Consider the following 26,357-nt stretch of genomic DNA (forward strand, 5'->3'; position numbering starts at 1 on the left):
ATAACAACTAGACACAACAAGATAACAACTAGAGAACACAACAAGATAACAACTAGAACACAACAACATAACTAGAGAACACAACAAGATAACAACTAGAGACACAACAAGATAACAACTATAGAACACAACAAGATAACAACTAGAGAACACAACAAGATAACAACTAGAGAACACAACAAGATAACAACTAGAGAACACAACAAGATAACAACTAGAGACACAACAAGATAACAACTAGAACACAACAAGATAACAACTAGAGAACACAACAAGATAACAACTAGAGAACACAACAAGATAACTAGAGAACACAACAAGATAACAACTAGAGAACACAACAAATTAACTAGAGAACACAACAAGATAACAACTAGAGAACACAACAAGATAACAACTAGAGAACACAACAAGATAACAACTAGAGAACACAACAAGATAACAACTAGAGAACACAACAAGATAACAACTAGAGAACACAACAAGATAACAACTAGAGAACACAACAAGATAACAACTAGAACACAACAAGATAACAACTAGAGAACACAACAAGATAACAACTAGAACACAACAAGATAACAACTAGAGAACACAACAAGATAACAACTAGAGAACACAACAAGATAACAACTAGAACACAACAAGATAACAACTAGAGACACAACAAGATAACAACTAGAGAACACAACAAGATAACAACTAGAGAACACAACAAGATAACAACTAGAGGACACAACAAGATAACAACTAGACACAACAAGATAACAACTAGAGAACACAACAAGATAACAACTAGAACACAACAAGATAACTAGAGAACACAACAAGATAACAACTAGAACACAACAAGATAACAACTAGAGAACACAACAAGATAACAACTAGAGAACACAACAAGATAACAACTAGAACACAACAAGATAACAACTAGAGAACACAACAAGATAACAACTAGAGAACACAACTAGATAACAACTAGAGAACACAACAAGATAACAACTAGAGAACACAACAAGATAACAACTAGAGAACACAACAAGATGACAACTAGAGAACACAACAAGATAACAACTAGAGAACACAACAAGATAACAACAAGAGAACACAACAAGATGATAACTAGAGAACACAACAAGATAACAACTAGAGAACACAACAAGATAACAACTAGAGAACACAACAAGATGATAACTAGAGAACACAACAAGATGACAACTAGAGAACACAACAAGATAACAACTAGAGAACACAACAAGATAACTAGAACACAACAAGATAACTAGAGAACACAACAAGATAACAACTAGAGAACACAACAAGATAACTAGAGAACACAACAAGATAACAACTAGAGAACACAACAAGATAACAACTAGAGAACACAACAAGATAACTAGAGAACACAACAAGATAACAACTAGAGAACACAACAAGATAACAACTAGAGAACACAACAAGATAACTAGAGAACACAACAAGATAACAACTAGAGAACACAACAAGATAACAACTAGAGAACACAACAAGATAACAACTAGAGAACACAACAAGATAACAACTAGAGAACACAACTAGATAACAACTAGAGAACACAACTAGATAACAACTAGAGAACACAACAAGATAACAACTAGAGAACACAACAAGATAACAACTAGAGAACACAACAAGATAACAACTAGAGACACAACAAGATAACAACTAGAACACAACAAGATAACAACTAGAGAACACAACAAGATAACAACTAGAGAACACAACAAGATAACTAGAGAACACAACAAGATAACAACTAGAGAACACAACAAGATAACTAGAGAACACAACAAGATAACAACTAGAGAACACAACAAGATAACAACTAGAGAACACAACAAGATAACAACTAGAGAACACAACAAGATAACAACTAGAGAACACAACAAGATAACAACTAGAGAACACAACCAGATGACAACTAGAGAACACAACAAGATAACTAGAGAACACAACAAGATAACAACTAGAGAACACAACAAGATAACTAGAGAACACAACAAGATAACAACTAGAGAACACAACAAGATAACAACTAGAGAACACAACAAGATAACTAGAGAACACAACAAGATAACTAGAGAACACAACAAGATAACAACTAAACAAGATAACAACTAGAGAACACAACAAGATAACAACTAGAGAACACAACAAGATAACAACTAGACACAACAAGATAACAACTAGAGAACACAACAAGATAACAACTAGAACACAACAACATAACTAGAGAACACAACAAGATAACAACTAGAGACACAACAAGATAACAACTATAGAACACAACAAGATAACAACTAGAGAACAACTAGAGAACACAACAAGATAACAACTAGAGAACAACTAGAGAACACAACAAGATAACAACTAGAGAACACAACAAGATAACAACTAGAGAACACAACAAGATAACAACTAGAGACACAACAAGATAACAACTAGAACACAACAAGATAACAACTAGAGAACACAACAAGATAACAACTAGAGAACACAACAAGATAACTAGAGAACACAACAAGATAACAACTAGAGAACACAACAAGATAACTAGAGAACACAACAAGATAACAACTAGAGAACACAACAAGATAACAACTAGAGAACACAACAAGATAACAACTAGAGAACACAACAAGATAACAACTAGAGAACACAACAAGATAACAACTAGAGAACACAACCAGATGACAACTAGAGAACACAACAAGATAACTAGAGAACACAACAAGATAACAACTAGAGAACACAACAAGATAACTAGAGAACACAACAAGATAACAACTAGAGAACACAACAAGATAACAACTAGAGAACACAACAAGATAACTAGAGAACACAACAAGATAACTAGAGAACACAACAAGATAACAACTAAACAAGATAACAACTAGAGAACACAACAAGATAACAACTAGAGAACACAACAAGATAACAACTAGACACAACAAGATAACAACTAGAGAACACAACAAGATAACAACTAGAACACAACAACATAACTAGAGAACACAACAAGATAACAACTAGAGACACAACAAGATAACAACTATAGAACACAACAAGATAACAACTAGAGAACACAACAAGATAACAACTAGAGAACACAACAAGATAACAACTAGAGAACACAACAAGATAACAACTAGAGACACAACAAGATAACAACTAGAACACAACAAGATAACAACTAGAGAACACAACAAGATAACAACTAGAGAACACAACAAGATAACTAGAGAACACAACAAGATAACAACTAGAGAACACAACAAATTAACTAGAGAACACAACAAGATAACAACTAGAGAACACAACAAGATAACAACTAGAGAACACAACAAGATAACAACTAGAGAACACAACAAGATAACAACTAGAGAACACAACAAGATAACAACTAGAGAACACAACCAGATGACAACTAGAGAACACAACAAGATAACTAGAGAACACAACAAGATAACAACTAGAGAACACAACAAGATAACTAGAGAACACAACAAGATAACAACTAGAGAACACAACAAGATAACAACTAGAGAACACAACAAGATAACTAGAGAACACAACAAGATAACTAGAGAACACAACAAGATAACAACTAAACAAGATAACAACTAGAGAACACAACAAGATAACAACTAGAGAACACAACAAGATAACAACTAGACACAACAAGATAACAACTAGAGAACACAACAAGATAACAACTAGAACACAACAACATAACTAGAGAACACAACAAGATAACAACTAGAGACACAACAAGATAACAACTATAGAACACAACAAGATAACAACTAGAGAACAACTAGAGAACACAACAAGATAACAACTAGAGAACAACTAGAGAACACAACAAGATAACAACTAGAGAACACAACAAGATAACAACTAGAGAACACAACAAGATAACAACTAGAGAACACAACAAGATAACAACTAGAGAACACAACAAGATAACAACTAGAGAACACAACAAGATGCCAACTAGAACACAACAAGATAACAACTAGAGAACACAACAAGATAACAACTAGAACACAACAAGATAACAACTAGAACACAACAAGATAACAACTAGAGAACACAACAAGATAACACCTAGAGAACACAACAAGATAACAACTAGAACACAACAAGATAACAACTAGAGAACACAACAAGATGACAACTAGAGAACACAACAAGATAACAACTAGAACACAACAAGATAACAACTAGAGAACACAACAAGATAACAACTAGAGAACACAACAAGATAACAACTAGAACACAACAAGATAACAACTAGAACACAACAAGATAATAACTAGAGAACACAACAAGATAACAACTAGAGACACAACAAGATGATAACTAGAGAACACAACAAGATAACAACTAGAGACACAACAAGATGATAACTAGAGAACCCAACAAGATAACAACTAGAACACAAGATAACAACTAGAGAACACAACAAGATAACAACTAGAACACAACAAGATAACAACTAGAGACACAACAAGATATCAACTAGAGAACACAACAAGATAACTAGAGAACACAACAAGATAACTAGAGAACACAACAAGATAACAACTAGAGAACACAACAAGATAACAACTAGAGAACACAACAAGATAACAACTAGAGAACACAACAAGATAACAATTAGAGAACACAACAAGATAACTAGAGAACACAACAAGATAACAACTAGAGAACACAACAAGATAACTAGAGAACACAACAAGATAACAACTAGAGAACACAACAAGATAACAACTAGACACAACAAGATAACAACTAGAGAACACAACAAGATGATAACTAGAGAACACAACAAGATGATAACTAGAGAACACAACAAGATAACAACTAGACACAACAAGATAACAACTAGAGAACACAACAAGATGATAACTAGAGAACACAACAAGATAACAACTAGACACAACAAGATAACAACTAGAGAACACAACAAGATGATAACTAGAGAACACAACAAGATAACAACTAGACACAACAAGATAACAACTAGAGACACAACAAGATGATAACTAGAGACACAACAAGATAACAACTAGAGACACAACAAGATAACAACTAGAACACAACAAGATAACAACTAGAGAACACAACAAGATGACAACTAGAGAACACAACAAGATGACAACTAGAGAACACAACAAGATAACAACTAGAGAACACAACAAGATAACTAGAGAACACAACAAGATGATAACTAGAGAACACAACAAGATAACAACTAGAGAACACAACAAGATAACAACTAGAACACAACAAGATAACAACTAGAACACAACAAGATAACAACTAGAGACACAACAAGATAACTAGAGAACACAACTAGAGAACACAACAAGATAACAACTAGAGAACACAACAAGATAACTAGAGAACACAACTAGAGAACACAACAAGATAACAACTAGAGAACACAACAAGATAACTAGAGAACACAATAAGATGACAACTAGAGAACACAACAAGATAACAACTAGAGAACACAACAAGATAACAACTAGAGAACACAACAAGATAACAACTAGAGACACAACGAGATGATAACTAGAGAACACAACAAGATAACAACTAGAGAACACAGCAAGATAACAACTAGAGAACACAACAAGATAACAACTAGAGAACACAACAAGATAACAACTAGAGACACAACGAGATGATAACTAGAGAACACAACAAGATAACAACTAGAGAACACAACAAGATAACAACTAGAGAACACAACAAGATAACAACTAGAGAACACAACAAGATAACAACTAGAGAACACAACAAGATGATAACTAGAGAACACAACAAGATAACAACTAGAGACACAACGAGATGATAACTAGAGAACACAACAAGATAACAACTAGAGAACACAACAAGATAACAACTAGAGAACACAACAAGATAACAACTAGAGAACACAACAAGATAACAACTAGAGACACAACAAGATGATAACTAGAGAACACAACAAGATAACAACTAGAGAACACAACAAGATAACAACTAGAGAACACAACAAGATAACAACTAGAGAACACAACAAGATAACAACTAGAGAACACAACAAGATAACAACTAGAGAACACAACAAGATAACAACTAGAGAACACAACAAGATAACAACTAGAGAACACAACAAGATAACAACTAGAACACAACAAGATAACAACTAGAGAACACAACAAGATAACAACTAGAACACAACAAGATAACAACTAGAGAACACAACAAGATAACAACTAGAGAACACAACAAGATAACAACTAGAACACAACAAGATAACAACTAGAGACACAACAAGATAACAACTAGAGAACACAACAAGATAACAACTAGAGAACACAACAAGATAACAACTAGAGGACACAACAAGATAACAACTAGACACAACAAGATAACAACTAGAGAACACAACAAGATAACAACTAGAACACAACAAGATAACAACTAGAGAACACAACAAGATAACAACTAGAACACAACAAGATAACAACTAGAGAACACAACAAGATAACAACTAGAGAACACAACAAGATAACAACTAGAGAACACAACAAGATAACTAGAGAACACAACAAGATAACTAGAGAACACAACAAGATAATAACTAGAGAACACAACAAGATAACTAGAGAACACAACAAGATAACAACTAGAGAACACAACAAGATAACAACTAGAGAACACAACAAGATAACAACTAGAGAACACAACAAGATAACAACTAGAGAACACAACAAGATAACAACTAGAGAACACAACAAGATAACAACTAGAGAACACAACAAGATGACAACTAGAGAACACAACAAGATAACAACTAGAGAACACAACAAGATAACAACTAGAGAACACAACAAGATAACAACTAGAGAACACAACAAGATGATAACTAGAGAACACAACAAGATGACAACTAGAGAACACAACAAGATAACAACTAGAGAACACAACAAGATAACAACTAGAACACAACAAGATAACTAGAGAACACAACAAGATAACAACTAGAGAACACAACAAGATAACTAGAGAACACAACAAGATAACAACTAGAGAACACAACAAGATAACAACTAGAGAACACAACAAGATAACTAGAGAACACAACAAGATAACAACTAGAGAACACAACAAGATAACAACTAGAGAACACAACAAGATAACTAGAGAACACAACAAGATAACAACTAGAGAACACAACAAGATAACAACTAGAGAACACAACAAGATAACAACTAGAGAACACAACTAGATAACAACTAGAGAACACAACAAGATAACAACTAGAGAACACAACAAGATAACAACTAGAGAACACAACAAGATAACAACTAGAGACACAACAAGATAACAACTAGAACACAACAAGATAACAACTAGAGAACACAACAAGATAACAACTAGAGAACACAACAAGATAACTAGAGAACACAACAAGATAACAACTAGAGAACACAACAAGATAACTAGAGAACACAACAAGATAACAACTAGAGAACACAACAAGATAACAACTAGAGAACACAACAAGATAACAACTAGAGAACACAACAAGATAACAACTAGAGAACACAACAAGATAACTAGAGAACACAACAAGATAACTAGAGAACACAACAAGATAACAACTAGAGAACACAACAAGATAACTAGAGAACACAACAAGATAACAACTAGAGAACACAACAAGATAACAACTAGAGAAGACAACAAGATAACTAGAGAACACAACAAGATAACTAGAGAACACAACAAGATAACTAGAGAACACAACAAGATAACAACTAAACAAGATAACAACTAGAGAACACAACAAGATAACAACTAGAGAACACAACAAGATAACAACTAGACACAACAAGATAACAACTAGAGACACAACAAGATAACAACTATAGAACACAACAAGATAACAACTAGAGAACAACTAGAGAACACAACAAGATAACAACTAGAGAACAACTAGAGAACACAACAAGATAACAACTAGAGAACACAACAAGATAACAACTAGAGACAACAAGATAACACTAGAGAACACAACAAGATAACAACTAGAGAACACAACAAGATAATAACTAGAGAACACAACAAGATAACAACTAGAGACACAACAAGATAACAACTAGAGAACACAACAAGATAACAACTAGAACACAACAAGATAACAACTAGAGACACAACAAGATAACAACTAGAGACACAACAAGATAACAACTAGAACACAACAAGATAACAACTAGAGAACACAACAAGATAACAACTAGAGAACAACTAGAGAACACAACAAGATAACAACTAGATACAACAAGATAACAACTAGAGAACACAACAAGATAACAACTAGAACACAACAAGTTAACAACTAGAGAACACAACAAGATAACAACTAGAGAACACAACAAGATAACAACTAGAGAACACAACAAGATAACAACTAGAGACACAACAAGATAACAACTAGAGAACACAACAAGATAACAACTAGAACACAACAAGATAACAACTAGAGACACAACAAGATAACAACTAGAGACACAACAAGATAACAACTAGAACACAACAAGATAACAACTAGAGAACACAACAAGATAACAACTAGAGAACACAACAAGATGAAAACTAGAGAACACAACAAGATAACAACTAGAGAACACAACAAGATAACAACTAACTAGAGAACACAACAAGATAACAACTAGAACACAACAAGATAACAACTAGAGACACAACAAGATAACAACTAGAACACAACAAGATAACAACTAGAGAACACAACAAGATAACAACTAGAGACACAACAAGATAACAACTAGAGAACACAACAAGATAACAACTAGAGAACACAACAAGATAACAACTAGAGACACAACAAGATAACAACTAGAACACAACAAGATAACAACTAGAGAACACAACAAGATAACAACTAGAGAACACAACAAGATAACAACTAGAACACAACAAGATAACAACTAGAGACACAACAAGATAACAACTAGAACACAACAAGATAACAACTAGAGAACACAACAAGATAACAACTAGAACACAACAAGATAACAACTAGAGACACAACAAGATGACAACTAGAGAACACAAGATAACAACTAGAGAACACAACAAGATGACAACTAGAGAACACAACAAGATAACAACTAGAGAACACAACAAGATAACAACTAGAGAACACAACAAGATAACAACTAGAGAACACAACAAGATGACAACTAGAGAACACAACAAGATGACAACTAGAGAACACAACAAGATGACAACTAGAGAACACAACAAGATAACAACTAGTGAACACAACAAGATAACTAGAGAACACAACAAGATAACTAGAGCACACAACAAGACGTCAACTTGAGCACACAACAAGTAATATCTCTGACGAGTTTCACCCCCTACACCTACACTATAACCTGCTGGAAGATTATACAACAAGTCTCCATCATGTAGAACTACATTACTGTCTGCTGATACCATAACTCTGTATGTCTGTCTGTCTATCTCCCTGTCTGTCTGACTTTCTGCCCGTCTGTCTGTGTGTCTCAGTGAGATCAACAGGCTGGATTTGGGTCTGATCGTGGAGGTCTGGAACAAGGGTCTGATTTGGGACACGATGGTTGGCACCGCCTGGATCCCTCTGAGGAGCGTCCGTCAGTCTGAGGAGGTCAGACAACCTGTCTCGCATACATCTGTCTCACATATCATCTGTCTCACATACATCTGTCTCACATACCATCTGTCTCACATATCACCTGTCTCACATATCACCTGTCTCACATATCACCTGTCTCACATACATCTGTCTCACATACTGTACCACCTGTCTCACATATCACCTGTCTCACATACTGTACCACCTGTCTCACATATCACCTGTCTCACACACCACCTGTCTCACATACTGTACCACCTGTCTCACATATCACCTGTCTCACATATCACCTGTCTCACATATCACCTGTCTCACATACATCTGTCTCACATACCATCTGTCTCACATACTGTACCACCTGTCTCACATACTGTACCACCTGTCTCACATATCACCTGTCTCGCATATCACCTGTCTCACATACATCTGTCTCACATACCATCTGTCTCACATACTGTACCACCTGTCTCACATATCACCTGTCTCACATACATCTGTCTCACATATCACCTGTCTCACATACTGTTCCACCTGTCTCACATATCACCTGTCTCACATACTGTTCCACCTGTCTCACATATCACCTGTCTCACACACCACCTGTCACACACCACCTGTCTCAACTCTCAAACCACACAACCCTGACTCACACACAACTCTGTCTCACATCTGAATACTCCTTACTTCAAAATAAAATATGTTTAACTTTGGGGTACCAGGAGTAATTGTTTTCTGTATTTTTTTTAAATTTTATTATTGATCGTTTTCCCCCTCCATTTTCCTCCGATTTTCTCCCATCCCAATGTTAGTCGTATGCCAATTCCCAATCCCCTTCCTGGTCGCTGCGCACTTACCCCCCACAGTCAGCCTCCACTCTCCCAGATGATCTATCACGTGCTTCCTCCGACACACGTTCAGCCAATCAACCGCTTCTTTTCACCTGGCAGCGCGGATCCTCCCTGAGAGGGCGTAGCGTGTGGAAGGATCACACTATCCCACTCAGGTCCTATCCGCGCTTAGCAGGCGCCCCGACCGAACTGTAGGAGTCGCTGTTTACAACGACCCGGACCCACCCCGCCAGCTTCCCCACCCTCTAATACAGCCAATTGTATTAGTGTGAACGGCCAGCCAAGCTGGTGACAACCCCGGAGCTGTGAGCTGGATTCGAACAGGCGAATCCAGCTCACAGCTCCGGGGTTGGTGACGAACGCAATCTCCGCTATGCCACCTAACCGCCCCTGTTTTCTGTATTCTAATATCAGACTTTGAATATGTGGTGGTAGTTAAAGGAAAACTCCAACATTTTGGGAAATTAGCTTATTCAACATCTTCCCTGGAGTTAGACAAGAAGATACATACCTTTTTTGTCTCTCTGCATGCATTAGGCTTAGGGAACGCCCGCACCGTTAGCGTAGCTTAGCTTCATCACTGGAAGTGGGTCAGACCTTTACCCTGAAGTTCCCTACAGTCCCTACAGTCATGGTATCCATAAACTTCAATCGGTTCGGATCCTTTGAATGAAATGAAAATGTAAACAAACACTGACCTCGACGTTAGAAAGTAGCACTGGTGACGTGAAATCACTGAGCCCAGAGAGGAGTGGTTCGGCAAAAAATAGTTCAGAGTATATTTGCTTAGAAAACGTAAATGTCGAATTCAATTATTTTTTATTTCTCCACGTGGTAAATACACAGGTCACAACATGTTTACAGGAACGTTTTGGAGTTGTATTTGGAGTGTATTTCGTGACTGTAGGGAACTTCAGGGTAAAGGTCTGACCCACTTCCAGTGATGAAGCTAAGCTATGCTAACGGTGCGGGCGTTCCCTAAGCCTAATGCACGCACAGAGACAAAAAAGGTATGTATCTTCTTGTCTAACTCCAGGGAAGATGTTAAATAAGCTAATTTCCCAAAATGTTGGATTTTCCTTTAACCTAGCTAGTTAACTAACTACAGATCCGGCTCTTAAAAAACAAACCTCTACTGCAAGGGTGCGGTGTCGTTAACCCCTCGTTAACAGCACTGCCAGGTTAATGGTGCAGGATTACCGCAGTAGCACTGCCATATGTGTGCCTGCCTACACGGTGTTTATACATGTATAGCTTTGATTTGTCCCTGTACACTGTTTTAATTTTGTATAGATGCACGAATGCCTAGAGAGTGAATGTACAGAATATGTTTTAAACTGTTTTTATATTAGCTTTAATATCCTTCTATTTTTCTGTTTCTTTTCTGGCTTAAACATCTAGCCCAGGGACTACAACTGAAAACGTTAGGTTATGACTATAACCAAGTTCTGTTAGTTAGGGGCGATGCTTGGCATCGCTACTGCACTATCTCGCGTACGTGCACGCGTACTGAATAAACCACAAATGTACCTCTAATACCAGTATTAGTCTGACCACACCCCTCATCAGCTTACCTTCATAAGCAGGTGTGTGGTCACCTGCTCTCCTCCTTCCCAAGCTTTCACCACAAGGTGAGGACAAGGGCTGCAGCGGCGTCCGATGCCAAGCATCGCCCCTAACTAACAGAACTTGGTTATAGTCATAACCTAACGTTCTGTATCGTTAGTGGCTTAGCTTGGCATCGCTACTGCACAAGGGAGGCCAAGCGGAGCCACTTGGCTGACAAATACACCCCGCTGACAGCCCCCCAAAACCATCAGAACAGGGAGGGCCGAGCCCCCCCGACCCCCCCTAATGGAGGGTAGCCCCCCTATTAGGGACGTCACGGGAGGGCGACGGACCCGACCGTGCGAAGAGGCACTCAAGCAACTCAACGCACAGGGTGAGCAGACCGTGGCTTGACCCCACGACTACACACACGCACAACCCGCATGCCACCCGGGAACGAACGGAGGAACAACCTCGTTACTGCCCCCAGAATCACGGGGTCAAGGGCAAACCCAACCCCGTGGCAAGGCCGTAGCAGCGGAGCACGAAGGAAGACCCAGACCCACCAAAAGGACTGGACTCCCTGGAATGGGGGCCCGGAGAAGTCCATGATGCCAGCATCAAGACCCCACCAGGTGGGCACGTAGTGCCCCGCCCCCCACATCGCCAGCGTATTCGGACAAAGGCCCCTCAGTTACTGCACCTGGTATTCCCAGGCGGAACCAACCAGGCCAGAACCTGCCCAGCTTCCGAGATCGGACGAGACCGGGCGTGTTCAGGTCGGTATGGCCGTAAGCCGAGCGGGCCCCGTCCCCCCAATAGTACACCGCCTGGCACACTGACCCTGCAGAATAGGCAGTCAGCATGGCCGTAAGCACACAAAAAAGGTTAACCAACGGAAGCAGGCAGCGCACCGGGGAAAAACCAGGCAACAGGCTGTTAACCCTAGCCTGGAGACTGCGGACGAGACAGGCGCCAGAGGGGACAGCTGAACACAGCCGCCCCGGCGGAAGGAGCGTAAGCTGGCGGTGTTGCATGACCAAGCCTCCATTTAACAACCCCCACCCAGAGGGGTCGAGGCAGAGAAGGCTGACACGATTGGCAGACGTCATGAACGTGCAGGGGCACCCTCAAACGGTGAACCCGGGAGTTGACACTGCTCCAACACACCAGGGAATCAACCACCTCGGTGTTACCCAATGCGGTGGTTGTTCCTATAACCCCTCAAGAAAAAACTCCAAAACACACCTGCGGGTATACACCGGCTATACCGCAGTACAAGTGTTTCAGTTTCCAAAAAGGGTTAACCCAGGCCTACGGGTCGCAAACATCACTTCGGACCGGGCCTGGCGGTACGGGAAGCACAGGGTCACCAGAGGAGGTCAAAAAACCACCCCCACAGGCCCCTCTTCGCCATGCGTGAGAGAGGAGCGAAAAATAATGGAGAACCAGCCCCTAAGCACACCGTACCTGGTATTCCCCGGCGGTCTCCCAACCAAGTACTAACCAGGACCAACCTGTGTAGCGGCCGAGATCCGACGAGATCGAGCGCGTACAGAATGGCATGGCTGTAAGCCATGACGACAGTGCTGAGTAAAAACATACCCAACCAGGGTCTCCATAGCGCTTAACCCTGTGACACCCAGACCGACCTGGCATTTTTCCCCCTGAAAAAAGCCCAAGTCCCTCAGGGTACCAGAACAGCAGATCTGCATCCCCGGCGGACAACGGGTTCAACTGATCTGGACCAGCGTGACCAGAACCAGTCCCGTGCCCTAACCACGCCGACATGCCTACTCCAGGAGAAGGGCAGATATGCGTGTTGATCTTAACATGAAAAGAAGGCGCCACCCAGACGTCGGGACGAACCGCGCCTGGTGGCCCACCCCAAGGGCGTGAGACCCCACTACATATGTTCAGATCCATCCCGTCATCATCCCCCAGACATGAACGAGAATCCGTCGACAACCCACCCAGGTCATGGGATGTGGTCGCCGGAAGAGGAAAAACCCCCATCTCAGTTGCTTTATAAAAATGCTGTTTCAACCACAAGCAACTAAGGCGTGCCAGTCAATCGCCTGTTTACAGCGAGCTAGCACTATACGTGCGTCGGGACACACCCCCATCAATGAACAGGCTATTTAGACCTGTCATTGAATCCCCAAGGCGCCCAGGGGAACGACAAGAGGGGTGTGACACTCCCTAACTCCAACACTTCTGGAATAGAAAGAAGGAAGCATCAACAGTATGTATCCCAGTCTACACAGCCGGGGTAAAAAATGTTCACATTTTTACATCCCACCACCCTCCCATAGGAAAGAGACGGGGATCCCCAGAGAGACTTCCCACGCGAGCTGTACAGATTGAAAAGAATATATTGTACCTTGAGCCATGTAAAAAACTGGTTTTAGGGCCTCCGGGGAAGAGGCACCGAACCCATACACACTCAATAAACGAATTGAATCGAATATACATACAATAGAAAAGGACCCTTCTAGAGGGTCCACTCACTTTGACAATCTGAGGAGGAAGGCTCTGTACTCTGATGGAGGCTTCCTCACATGGAAGAAGGAGTCCGAACTCACAGAAGGCCTGAGTAGGCGCTTGGTGAGGAGGAGCCCTGACCACCCCCCCTGAAAACAGATCCATCACATGGACCTGAACAGCACACGGAAGTCCTACCAACAGAGACGCGCACGGTGACGTACTCTATGGCGGGGGAATTCCTGCGGTGCACACGCCCAATATACCAGGCCGTGGGACCAGGAACTCCCTCCCCCCCCCCCCCCCCCCCCCCCGTAACGTGCCGAACCGCCACGTGACGGGAACCTTGAAGGACAGGGGGTGTACCCCTGACCGACAGAACAATGGGGAGAGGAAAGGTTACCAGTTCACCCCTTTACGACCCCACACCCATGATACGACGTAACGACAAAAAGAGAATATGACACAGTCATAGTCAGCTCTATGAAGCGTTTCACAGCTCCACACAGCGCACGAGCTAACCTGCTATCTGATTTTTACTAAGGAAAAACACAGAATAGAGAGGGCTCTAAGAACCCCGGTCCAACATACACATGTGCTTCTGTGGCCAGTACAACCCAGTTGTAGGTCACATGACACACACAACCCATCATCACCTACAAAAAATGGCAAAAACACTCAACAGAGGAACGCCGTTTTTTTCACAATGAGAGAATACATCATTCTTGATTAGTATCGACCACAGGCCTTGCTAAGCACACATGACAGCAACCAAACCAATTTCCCTTTAGGAAATAAGTTTCTCCAGCAGATTTAGCACAACCTCAGCAATCAAGCTGAGAGTTACATCGTATCCCTACCACACAAAAGACACAATTAATGCACAACATGTCTGATAGGAGGTGATAAAGTCCCCAGGGAACCGGGGGGGGAAACACAATCCTCCTATTTTACCCTCAATACGGCCAGTTAAAACAGGAAAACCTGTTAATGTGTGAACTCACTGTTCATTGTCATTACAGTCTGAGAAAGAACATTCTTTTACTCACTCGTCACCAAGCATAGCTTCATAGGTTAGTTGCCTTAGTAGTGAGTACACGGTACACATAAACACCATGATGTTTCTCACACAACAACCAGATCAATACATCACGACCTGCACGGAGAAGCTAACTGCCAGTGACAAAAACAGCTCACACACAACCCGCAACGTATCTCAAATGCATTGCAACAACACACGTTTTGGGAAAAAACACCGTTATTCACAATACATTTAGCAAGGTAAAACCAGAAGACGTGTTATGAGGTCTGGCCAACCCCGTACCTGCCCGGAACGCAGATCAGCGAAGTGCAGTCACAAGCCACCGTAGAACACAGCCGTCCCGTGTTGTTCGATCCGGGCAGCGTCGCCGCTCCACCAGTCGCTACAGTCCTCTTTGTTGACGCAATCCCCGTCTAGGCTCAGGCAGGGTCGACGAACATCCCCTGTCAAGGATGACGTCGTGGTCAAGAGTGTAAAACATGTTAAAATCAAAGCACGTTCAACAGAATAGCATCAAGCTAACGGCTGCTCCAACCGTTCGGGTGCTATTGCTTCCGCTCGCGAGACGCCGATCTACGACGCATGCGATCAGGAGCGAGCTCCCGGCGGCGCGCGAGAAGCCAAGCTACCCCGCGCCAGGCCACCGACCGGCTAACCGTAAGCTATGAACATGTAAACAATGACATAACACTCACCCAGACAGGCCGCCGTTCTGAACCCTCCTCACTTTTTAAGAGAAAAGAGAAAACAAGACGTCAACACCGCTTCACAACGGTGACATTAACACGTCCGGCGGAATCAGCACAGTACCAACTGGCCTGTATAGCTGACTTTGAACATGAATCTGCCGCTATCGCACATTACATGCACATATCCCCTCGTGAAGGAATACTCTCATTTGGATATGAAAGATGGGGTCTTAACACGGTGACAGAGAGAATCCACTCGTCCAGAACACACAGGGATCACCAGTGTCAATGGTCGCGGCCCACTAGTTAAAACTATAATGGTCGCCAGACCAAGGCCTTCTGTCGCCTAGACGGCTAAACAAAGGACCCTAGCCTGGGGCCGGTTTCCATAAACTTTGTCAAGTAGCCCCCATAGCACTAACAGACAAGTGGAGCCCGCCAGCAAACACTACTCACCCAACCTGGAACGCACCGCTCCTCACAACAGCGGCATGTCCGACAGTTCAGCTGTGGCCTGACAGGTTTCACCCCAACAAACACAGCAAGGAACTGCAGTTGAGAAGCATGCAGCGGCGTGCTCCCAATACGAAAACCGGTGGAGGGTTTGTAGAATGATCATCATCTTCTAGACACTCCAGTACGAAGACAATATCGCCGTATTTTCTCGAAAATAGTGAGAGAGAAAATAAAGATATGATGTCAACGTATCCTTGTTTCCCAAGCTGTTCCTAATCCAATTTCTTCCATCATGGTGTCAAGTGTGGGGATCTACCGAGGCACCTCTTCCTTGTGGTGAAAGCGAGAAGGAGGAGAGCAGGTGACCACACACCTGCTTATGAAGGTAAGCTGATGAGGGGTGTGGTCAGACTAATACTGGTATTAGAGGTACATTTGTGGTTTATTCAGTACGCGTGCACGTACGCGAGATAGTGCAGTAGCGATGCCAAGCTAAGCCACTAACGATACAGAACTAGCAACCCTGCTAATGTTGGCATATTTACAGTTTTAATTTGTATTCATTTATAAATATAAATGAGTATAAACTGTTGATTGATATGCACTGTCCCTGATCAAATAAACTGAGTAAACTAAACTAAACTAGCAGAGCAGAGCTCAGAGAAACCTGACAGCTGCATCTACTGTAGTTAAACTATGTTCTGTCTCTCTCAGGAGGGCTCTGGGGGAGTGGACCTGTAGTTACACTATGTTCTGTCTCTCTCAGGAGGGCTCTGGGGAGTGGACCTGTAGTTACACTATGTTCTGTCTCTCTCAGGAGGGCTCTGGGGAGTGGACCTGTAGTTACACTATGTTCTGTCTCTCTCAGGAGGGCTCTGGGGAGTGGACCTGTAGTTACACTATGTTCTGTCTCTCTCAGGAGGGCTCTGGGGAGTGGACCTGTAGTTACACTATGTTCTGTCTCTCTCAGGAGGGCTCTGGGGGAGTGGACCTGTAGTTAAACTATGTTCTGTCTCTCTCAGGAGGGCTCTGGGGAGTGGACCTGTAGTTAAACTATGTTCTGTCTCTCTCAGGAGGGCTCGGGGGAGTGGACCTGTAGTTAAACTATGTTCTGTCTCTCTCAGGAGGGCTCTGGGGGAGTGGACCTGTAGTTAAACTATGTTCTGTCTCTCTCAGGAGGGCTCTGGGGAGTGGACCTGTAGTTAAACTATGTTCTGTCTCTCTCAGGAGGGCTCTGGGGGAGTGGACCTGTAGTTACACTATGTTCCGTCTCTCTCAGGAGGCCTCTGGGGAGTGGACCTGTAGTTAAACTATGTTCTGTCTCTCTCAGGAGGGCTCGGGGGAGTGGACCTGTAGTTACACTATGTTCTGTCTCTCTCAGGAGGGCTCGGGGGAGTGGACCTGTAGTTACACTATGTTCTGTCTCTCTCAGGAGGGCTCTGGGGGAGTGGACCTGTAGTTACACTATGTTCCGTCTCTCTCAGGAGGCCTCTGGGGAGTGGACCTGTAGTTAAACTATGTTCTGTCTCTCTCAGGAGGGCTCGGGGGAGTGGACCTGTAGTTACACTATGTTCTGTCTCTCTCAGGAGGGCTCGGGGGAGTGGACCTTTCTGGACGCGGAGGTTCTGATGAAAGCGGACGAGATCTACGGCACCAAGAACCCGACGCCGCACCGCATCCTGCTGGACACGCGCTTCGAGCTGCCCTTCGGTCAGAACACAACAGTTGCCGGAAAAAACTAAACTAAATAAACACTTATTTATTATGTTTACACTGTAGCATCACAAATATCCCAAAACTGATGTCATTTGGATGAAGCTTCAGGAGGTTAACCCTTTCACTGCCACACTACAGAAGGTTAACCCTTTACTATCATACTACAGACGGTTACCGGTAGTGTGATAGTAAAGGGTTAACCTTCTGTAGTGTGGCAGTGAAAGGATGCTGTTGTTTGGCAGTGAAAGGGTTAACCTTCTGTGTATTGTCACAGTGAAAGGGTTAACCGTTTGGTAGTGCAGCAGTGAAAGGGTTAAGGAGTGATGTCATTTGGATGAAGCTTCAGGAGTGATGTCATCATGAAGCTTCATGAGTGATGTCGTCATGAAGCTTAAGGAGTGATGTCATCATCATGAAGCTTAAGGAGTGATGTCATCATGAAGCTTAAGGAGTGATGTCATCATGAAGCTTAAGGAGTGATGTCATTATGAAGCTTCAGGAGTGATGTCATTATGAAGTGTCAGGAGTGATGTCATCATGAAGCTTCAGCAGTGATGTCATTATGAAGTGTCAGGAGTGATATCATCATGAAGCTTAAGGAGTGATGTCATCATGAAGTGTCAGGAGTGATGTCATCATGAAGCTTCAGGAGTGATGTCATTATGAAGCTTCAGCAGTGATGTCATTATGAAGCTTCAGGAGTGATGTCATTATGAAGCTTCAGGAGTGATGTCATTATGAAGCTTCAGGAGTGATGTCATTATGAAGTGTCAGGAGTGATGTCATTATGAAGCTTCAGGAGTGATGTCATTATGAAGTGTCAGGAGTGATGTCATTATGAAGCTTCAGGAGTGATGTCATTATGAAGTGTCAGCAGTGATGTCATTATGAAGCTTCAGGAGTGATGTCATTATGAAGCTTCAGGAGTGATGTCATTATGAAGTGTCAGGAGTGATGTCATTATGAAGCTTCAGGAGTGATGTCATTATGAAGTGTCAGCAGTGATGTCATTATGAAGCTTCAGGAGTGATGTCATTATGAAGCTTCAGGAGTGATGTCATTATGAAGTGTCAGGAGTGATGTCATTATGAAGCTTCAGGAGTGATGTCATTATGAAGCTTCAGCAGTGATGTCATTATGAAGCTTCAGGAGTGATGTCATTATGAAGTGTCAGGAGTGATGTCATTATGAAGCTTCAGGAGTGATGTCATTATGAAGCTTCAGCAGTGATGTCATCATGAAGTGTCAGGAGTGATGTCATTATGAAGCTTCAGGAGTGATGTCATTATGAAGTGTCAGCAGTGATGTCATTATGAAGCTTCAGGAGTGATGTCATTATGAAGCTTCAGGAGTGATGTCATTATGAAGCTTCAGGAGTGATGTCATTATGAAGCTTCAGCAGTGATGTCATTATGAAGCTTCAGCAGTGATGTCATCATGAAGCTTCAGCAGTGATGTCATCATGAAGTGTCAGGAGTGATGTCATCATGAAGCTTCAGGAGGCTACAACCTTAGTCAAACTAAAGGAATGGCCTAAAGTTTCACAGAGGAGAATTGGGAAGTTATTTATTCATTTGAATTAAAATCGAAACAAAGCATTGCAACTAGGGATGTCCGATATTATCGACCTACCGATATTATCGGCCGATATTGGCATTAAAATGTAATATCGGAAATGATCGGTATCGGTTTTCCATTTATTTAACCTTTATTTACCCAGGCAAGCAAGTAAGAACAAATTCTGATTTTGCATAAAAGTATGCATAATGTTGTGTTAATTCCACGACAAGAGATATGTAATGTTAATTACCTGAAATTATTCCGTTTTTTTGGGGGGGGGGGGGGGGGGGACCCTGCATATATATCGGTATCGGTTGATATCGGTATAGAAAATTAAGAGTTGGACAACATCGGTATATCGGATATCTGTAAAAAAGCCAATATCGAACATCCCTAATTGCAACTAAATATGAGATGAACGATCGATGGTAGCAGAAGTCCCTCATGCCCTCTTCCTCACTCTCCTCTTCCTCACTCTCCTCTTCCTCACTCTCCTCCTCACTCTCCTCTTCCTCACTCTCCTCTTCCTCACTCTCCTCTTCCTCACTCTCCTCTTCCTCACTCTCCTCTTCCTCACTCTCCTCCTCACTCTCCTCCTCACTCTCCTCTTCCTCACTCTCCTCCTCACTCTCCTCCTCACTCTCCTCCTCACTCTCCTCTTCCTCACTCTCCTCCTCACTCTCCTCTTCCTCACTCTCCTCTTCCTCACTCTCCTCCTCACTCTCCTCTTCCTCACTCTCCTCCTCACTCTCCTCTTCCTCACTCTCCTCCTCACTCTCCTCTTCCTCACTTCCTCTTCCTCACTCTCCTCTTCCTCACTCTCCTCCTCACTCTCCTCCTCCTCACTCTCCTCCTCACTCTCCTCCTCACTCTCCTCTTCCTCACTCTCCTCTTCCTCACTCTCCTCTTCCTCACTCTCCTCCTCACTCTCCTCTTCCTCACTCTCCTCCTCACTCTCCTCTTCCTCACTTCCTCTTCCTCACTCTCCTCTTCCTCACTCTCCTCCTCACTCTCCTCCTCCTCACTCTCCTCCTCACTCTCCTCCTCACTCTCCTCTTCCTCACTCTCCTCTTCCTCACTCTCCTCTTCCTCACTCTCCTCCTCACTCTCCTCTTCCTCACTCTCCTCCTCACTCTCCTCTTCCTCACTCTCCTCCTCACTCTCCTCTTCCTCACTTCCTCTTCCTCACTCTCCTCTTCCTCACTCTCCTCCTCACTCTCCTCCTCCTCACTCTCCTCCTCACTCTCCTCCTCACTCTCCTCTTCCTCACTCTCCTCTTCCTCACTCTCCTCTTCCTCACTCTCCTCCTCCTCACTCTCCTCCTCACTCTCCTCTTCCTCACTCTCCTCTTCCTCACTCTCTTCCTCACTCTCCTCCTCCTCACTCTCCTCTTCCTCACTCTCCTCTTCCTCACTCTCCTCCTCCTCACTCTCCTCTTCCTCACTCTCTTCCTCACTCTCCTCTTCCTCACTCTCCTCCTCCTCACTCTCCTCTTCCTCACTCTCTTCCTCACTCTCCTCTTCCTCACTCTCCTCTTCCTCACTCTCCTCCTCACTCTCTTCCTCACTCTCCTCCTCACTCTCCTCTTCCTCACTCTCCTCTTCCTCACTCTCCTCTTCCTCACTCTCCTCTTCCTCTCTGTACGCCGGCAGTGTCCGTCTACGTCGACCGCTCAGAGTCTCTGATCTGTAGCATCAAAGCGGAGTTAGGTGTTTGAAGACAGCAGGGAGCTCCATTCAACGCAGACATGTCTGTGGCTTTGAAGTAGTGATGTCCGATATTGGCAGTAAAATGTGATATCGGAAAATATCGGTATCGGTAAAAAAAAAAAAAAAAACAATAACAATTTTTTTAACATTTATTTAACCTTTATTTACCCAGGCAAGCAAGTAAGAACCAATTCTTATTTTATTTATTGTCAAAAGTATGCATGTTGGTTTAAAATGTTCATTTTTACTTTTTTAATGATCATATTTTGCACAGATAATGCTTACATTTAGAAAGCCTTTTGAATGCATCCAGTGAAATTATTAGTTACCTGAAATTATTCCGTTTTTTGGGGGGGAAACCCTGCATATATCGGTATCGGTTGATATCGGTATCGGTATCGGTATCGGAAATTGGAGTTGGACAATATCGGAATATCGGTATCGGTAAAAAAGCCAATATCGAGCATCCCTACTTTGAAGCCTTGGACACAGAACTGGAATGGGTCTCTCCTAGATGGTGTCGAGGTGTCGTGGTGTCATGATGTCATGGTGTCGTGATGTCATGATGTCATGGTGTCATGATGTCATGGTGTCAGTTTATATATTATAAACCGGTCCCTCTGCTTAGTATACTACAGCAGCACAGGCCTCATTCACACCAATGACAGACGTAGAGGTGTTTTGCGACCGTAGAAATCAAGGTAAATATCGGACCTTCTCTTTTACAAGTTGAAGGTGTTCCGAACATTTCAACACTAAATGATTCTGACCCGTAGATCCAAGTTTGTTTGAGACTCGTCCGGTGATCTCAACGGTGTTAACCCTTTCACTGCCACACTCCAGAAGGTTAACCCTTCACTATCACACGGTAACCGTCGGTAGGGTGATAGTAAAGGGTTAACCTTCTGTAGTGTGGCAGTGAAACGGTTAACCTGCTGGTGTGTGGCAGTGAAAGGGTTAACCTGCTGTTGTGTGGCAGTGAAAGGGTTAACATCCTGTGTATTGTCGCAGTGAAAGGTTTAACCTGCTGTTGTGTGGCAGTGAAAGGGTTAACGACGGCGCCTGTGTTAATAGTCCTGCCCACCGCGTTATCCTGGACTCCACCCTTTCCTATCAATCCCATGTAAATTCCCTCACCAAATCCGCCTTCTTTCACCTCCGAAACATTTCCAGACTCCGACCATCACTTTCCGACACCACAGCTGAGACCCTCATCCACGCCTTCGTCACCTCCCGCCTGGACTACTGCAACGGGGTCCTGTCCGGGGTCCCAAGCAAAACCCTGGACAGGCTCCAGTATGTTCAAAATTCAGCTGCCAGGGTTCTAACCCGCACCAAACCCTGGCAGCACATCACCCCCATCCTCATCCAGCTCCACTGGCTCCCCATCAAATCCCGCATCACCTACAAAACCCTCCTGCTCACCTACAAATCCCGTCACGCCCTGGCACCTCAGTACCTCACTGACCTCCTCCACCCCTACACTCAGTCACGGTCCCTGCAATCCACGGACACTGGTCAGCTCTCCATCCCCCGAACCAGACTGCGGACGTTCGGGGACAGAGCTTTCAGTGTGGCAGCTCCCACCCTCTGGAACTCCCTCCCCGCAGAACTCCGCACCACCCCAACTCTGGACTCATTTAAAAAACTGCTCAAAACCCACCTCTTCAACCTGGCCTTCAACTCCTAACTTTCTCACTTTATATGTATATGTATGTGTTGTGTCTGTCCACTATGTTTGTTGACTTGTTATCTCCCCCCCCCCCCCTTATGTAAAGCGACCTTGGGTCCTCTGAAAGGCGCTATATAAAACGAAGTATTATTATTATTATTATTATTAGTCCCGCCCACTCGTCCTGCCCACTTAGACCCGCCCACTCAGGAGACAGGAACTGTTCCACTTTCATCCCATCATTGCAGCTTTGATGTCTTTGGTCTGCTGGTCCCAGAACAGTTTGTGGGTGCTGCCAGCCGGCCTAGGCAGACTATTTTTAACCCTTTAAATGTCCTGGTGCTCAGTGGCTCATGTTATATTGAACAGACATGAATATATGATGGTGGCATGGAGAGGAGGAGGGAGACTGAAGAGGGCGTGTGTGCGTGTGTGTGTGTGTGTGTGTGTGTGTGTGTGTGTGTGTGTGTGTGTGTGTGTGTGTGTGTGTGTGTGTGTGTGTGTGTGTGTGTGTGTGTGTGTGTGTGTGTGTGTGTGTGTGTGTGTGTGTGTGTGTGTGTGTGTGTGTGTGTGTGTGTGTGTGTGTGTGTGTGTGTGTGTGTGTGTGTGTGTTCATGTTCGGTTGATTGGAGGGGGGTGGTAGATTGTGTATCTGTAGCCCCTTTTACAGGAATGTTTATAATAATAATAATGATAATAATGATAATGATAATAATAATCTTGACTTGTCTTTCATACGAAGAATTGCAGCCCAAAGTGCTTCACAGCAGTATAAGAAATTAAGAATAGACATAAAACGTAGACCTAAAATGCAGTAAAAATAGACATAAAAATTTGCAATAAAATAGACGGTGCATAAAAGCAGTCCAATACAATGGCTCTCATTTACAGTACAGTGATGATGTAATGTTGTTACACCTCATTTACAGTGATGATGTAATGTTGTTCCACCTCTCATTTACAGTGATGATGTAATGTTGTTACACCTCTCATTTACAGTACAGTGATGATGTAATGTTGTTACACCTCTCATTTACAGTATAGTGATGATGTAATGTTGTTACACCTCTCATTTACAGTATAGTGATGATGTAATGTTGTTACACCTCTCATTTACAGTATAGTGATGATGTAATGTTGTTACACCTCTCATTTACAGTATAGTGATGATGTAATAGGGCTGAGCCCAAACATTCAAACGTTCGGACCTTCGTTCGTTACGTTGGCATTCAAATTCGAAATCAACATTCGAATTTAAAATGTTTAATAAAAGAATATATATATTCTTCACAGTTGCAGATAAAGATTAGGCTACACTAATATTATAGTATTAAAACTGATGAGTTATATTCATTAAAGAAAATTGATTTAATAAAAAAAGGACTCATTTAATCAGATTAATCACTTTATTCAAATTGAGGATTTAGTTTGAGGATATTAACAACAAAAAAAAATAAACGTCCGTTCGAAAAACCCTGACGAAGTTTAAAGCCCAAAAACAGGCTTCGGGGAAACAGCTCTAGGCTGTAATGAGTGTTGTCCCACCGCGCCGCTCCGTGTCAGAGGTACGGAGGAGGAGTGCGGGGCCTCGTTGTTTGGTTTAGGCCGGCAGCAGGTAGCCAGTCACAGTGCCGGTGCGGCTGGGACCGGGATGTGATGTTCTGTTGACATTATGAGGACTTTATGAGGAGGACCACTCCTGGGTTGCGTTTTATAGGCCTGTGTTTACCTGCTATGACACGTCAAACTGTGTGTGTGTGTGCACGTGTGTGTGTGTGCGTGTGTGTGTGCGCGCACACGTGTGTGTACTGTACATGGACCAGGCCTTCCGGGACAAGTATATCAAATACCAACCACTGCTCAGTGTGATGGCCGACCTTGGGTACAGGGAGTAGATATAGTGTACTTGTGTTCGGAATCTTGGCCATGTACTGTATATAAATGCACCATGAGCGGTCTGAGAATTGCTGCAATGTCTAAAAGAAAAGCCAAACAAATTGCCAAATATTGCTCTGTCTCAGCTATTATTGGCAGCTTAGTCGCGTGGAGAAGGAGGTGCTATGTGTCCCTTAATTGTTCAGTGCTGCTTGGCCCCGATACATTTGATTCCCTGTTTATGTAAGATCATTTGTGGAACCAAATAAAGTATTCAAATATGTGTGTGTGTGTGTGTGTGTGTGTAGACATCCCAGATGACGAGGCCCAGTATTGGACGGGGAAGCTGGAGCAGATCAACACCATGAGGATCCATGATGCTGTGAGAGACCTCTTTAATACTACAATACTACTACTACAATAATACTACTACAATACTACTACTACTACAATAATACTACTGCAATACTACTACTACAATAATACTACTGCAATACTACTACTACAATAATACTACTGCAATACTACTACTACAATAATACTACTACTACAATAATACTACTGCAATACTACTACAATACTACTGCAATACTACTACTGCTACTATACTACTGCAATACTACTACAATACTATTACAATAATACTACTACAATACTACTACTACAATACTACTACTACTACTACTACTACTACTACAATACTACTACAATACTACTACTGCAATACTATTACAATAATACTACTACAATACTACTACTACAATACTACTACTGCAATACTACTACAATAATACTACTGCAATACTACTACAATAATACTACTACTACACTACTACAATAATACTACTACAATACTACTACTACTACAATACTACTACTACTACTACAATACTACTACTACTACTACAATACTACTACTACAATACTACTACAATACTACTACTACAATACTACTACTGCAATACTACTACGACAATAATACTACTGCAATACTACTACTACAATACTACTACTAC

General features: G+C 42.3%; 1 protein-coding gene across 1 annotated transcript in view; it reads left to right on the forward strand.

Moving 5' to 3' along the window:
* unc13bb (unc-13 homolog Bb (C. elegans)) overlaps positions 1 to 26,357 on the forward strand; it is a gene marked incomplete at both ends in the record, with an annotated part of 291,089 nt that overhangs the window by 107,110 nt on the left and 157,622 nt on the right. Inside the window, 3 exon segments of the mRNA XM_084325041.1 lie at positions 9,637 to 9,754; positions 18,396 to 18,519; positions 25,650 to 25,723. Of these exon segments, the coding sequence (XP_084181167.1) occupies positions 9,637 to 9,754; positions 18,396 to 18,519; positions 25,650 to 25,723 (316 nt within the window).

The sequence above is a fragment of the Notolepis coatsorum genome, assembly GCF_963971535.1.
Source record: "Notolepis coatsorum genome assembly, chromosome: 11".
NCBI lineage: Eukaryota > Metazoa > Chordata > Actinopteri > Aulopiformes > Paralepididae > Notolepis > Notolepis coatsorum.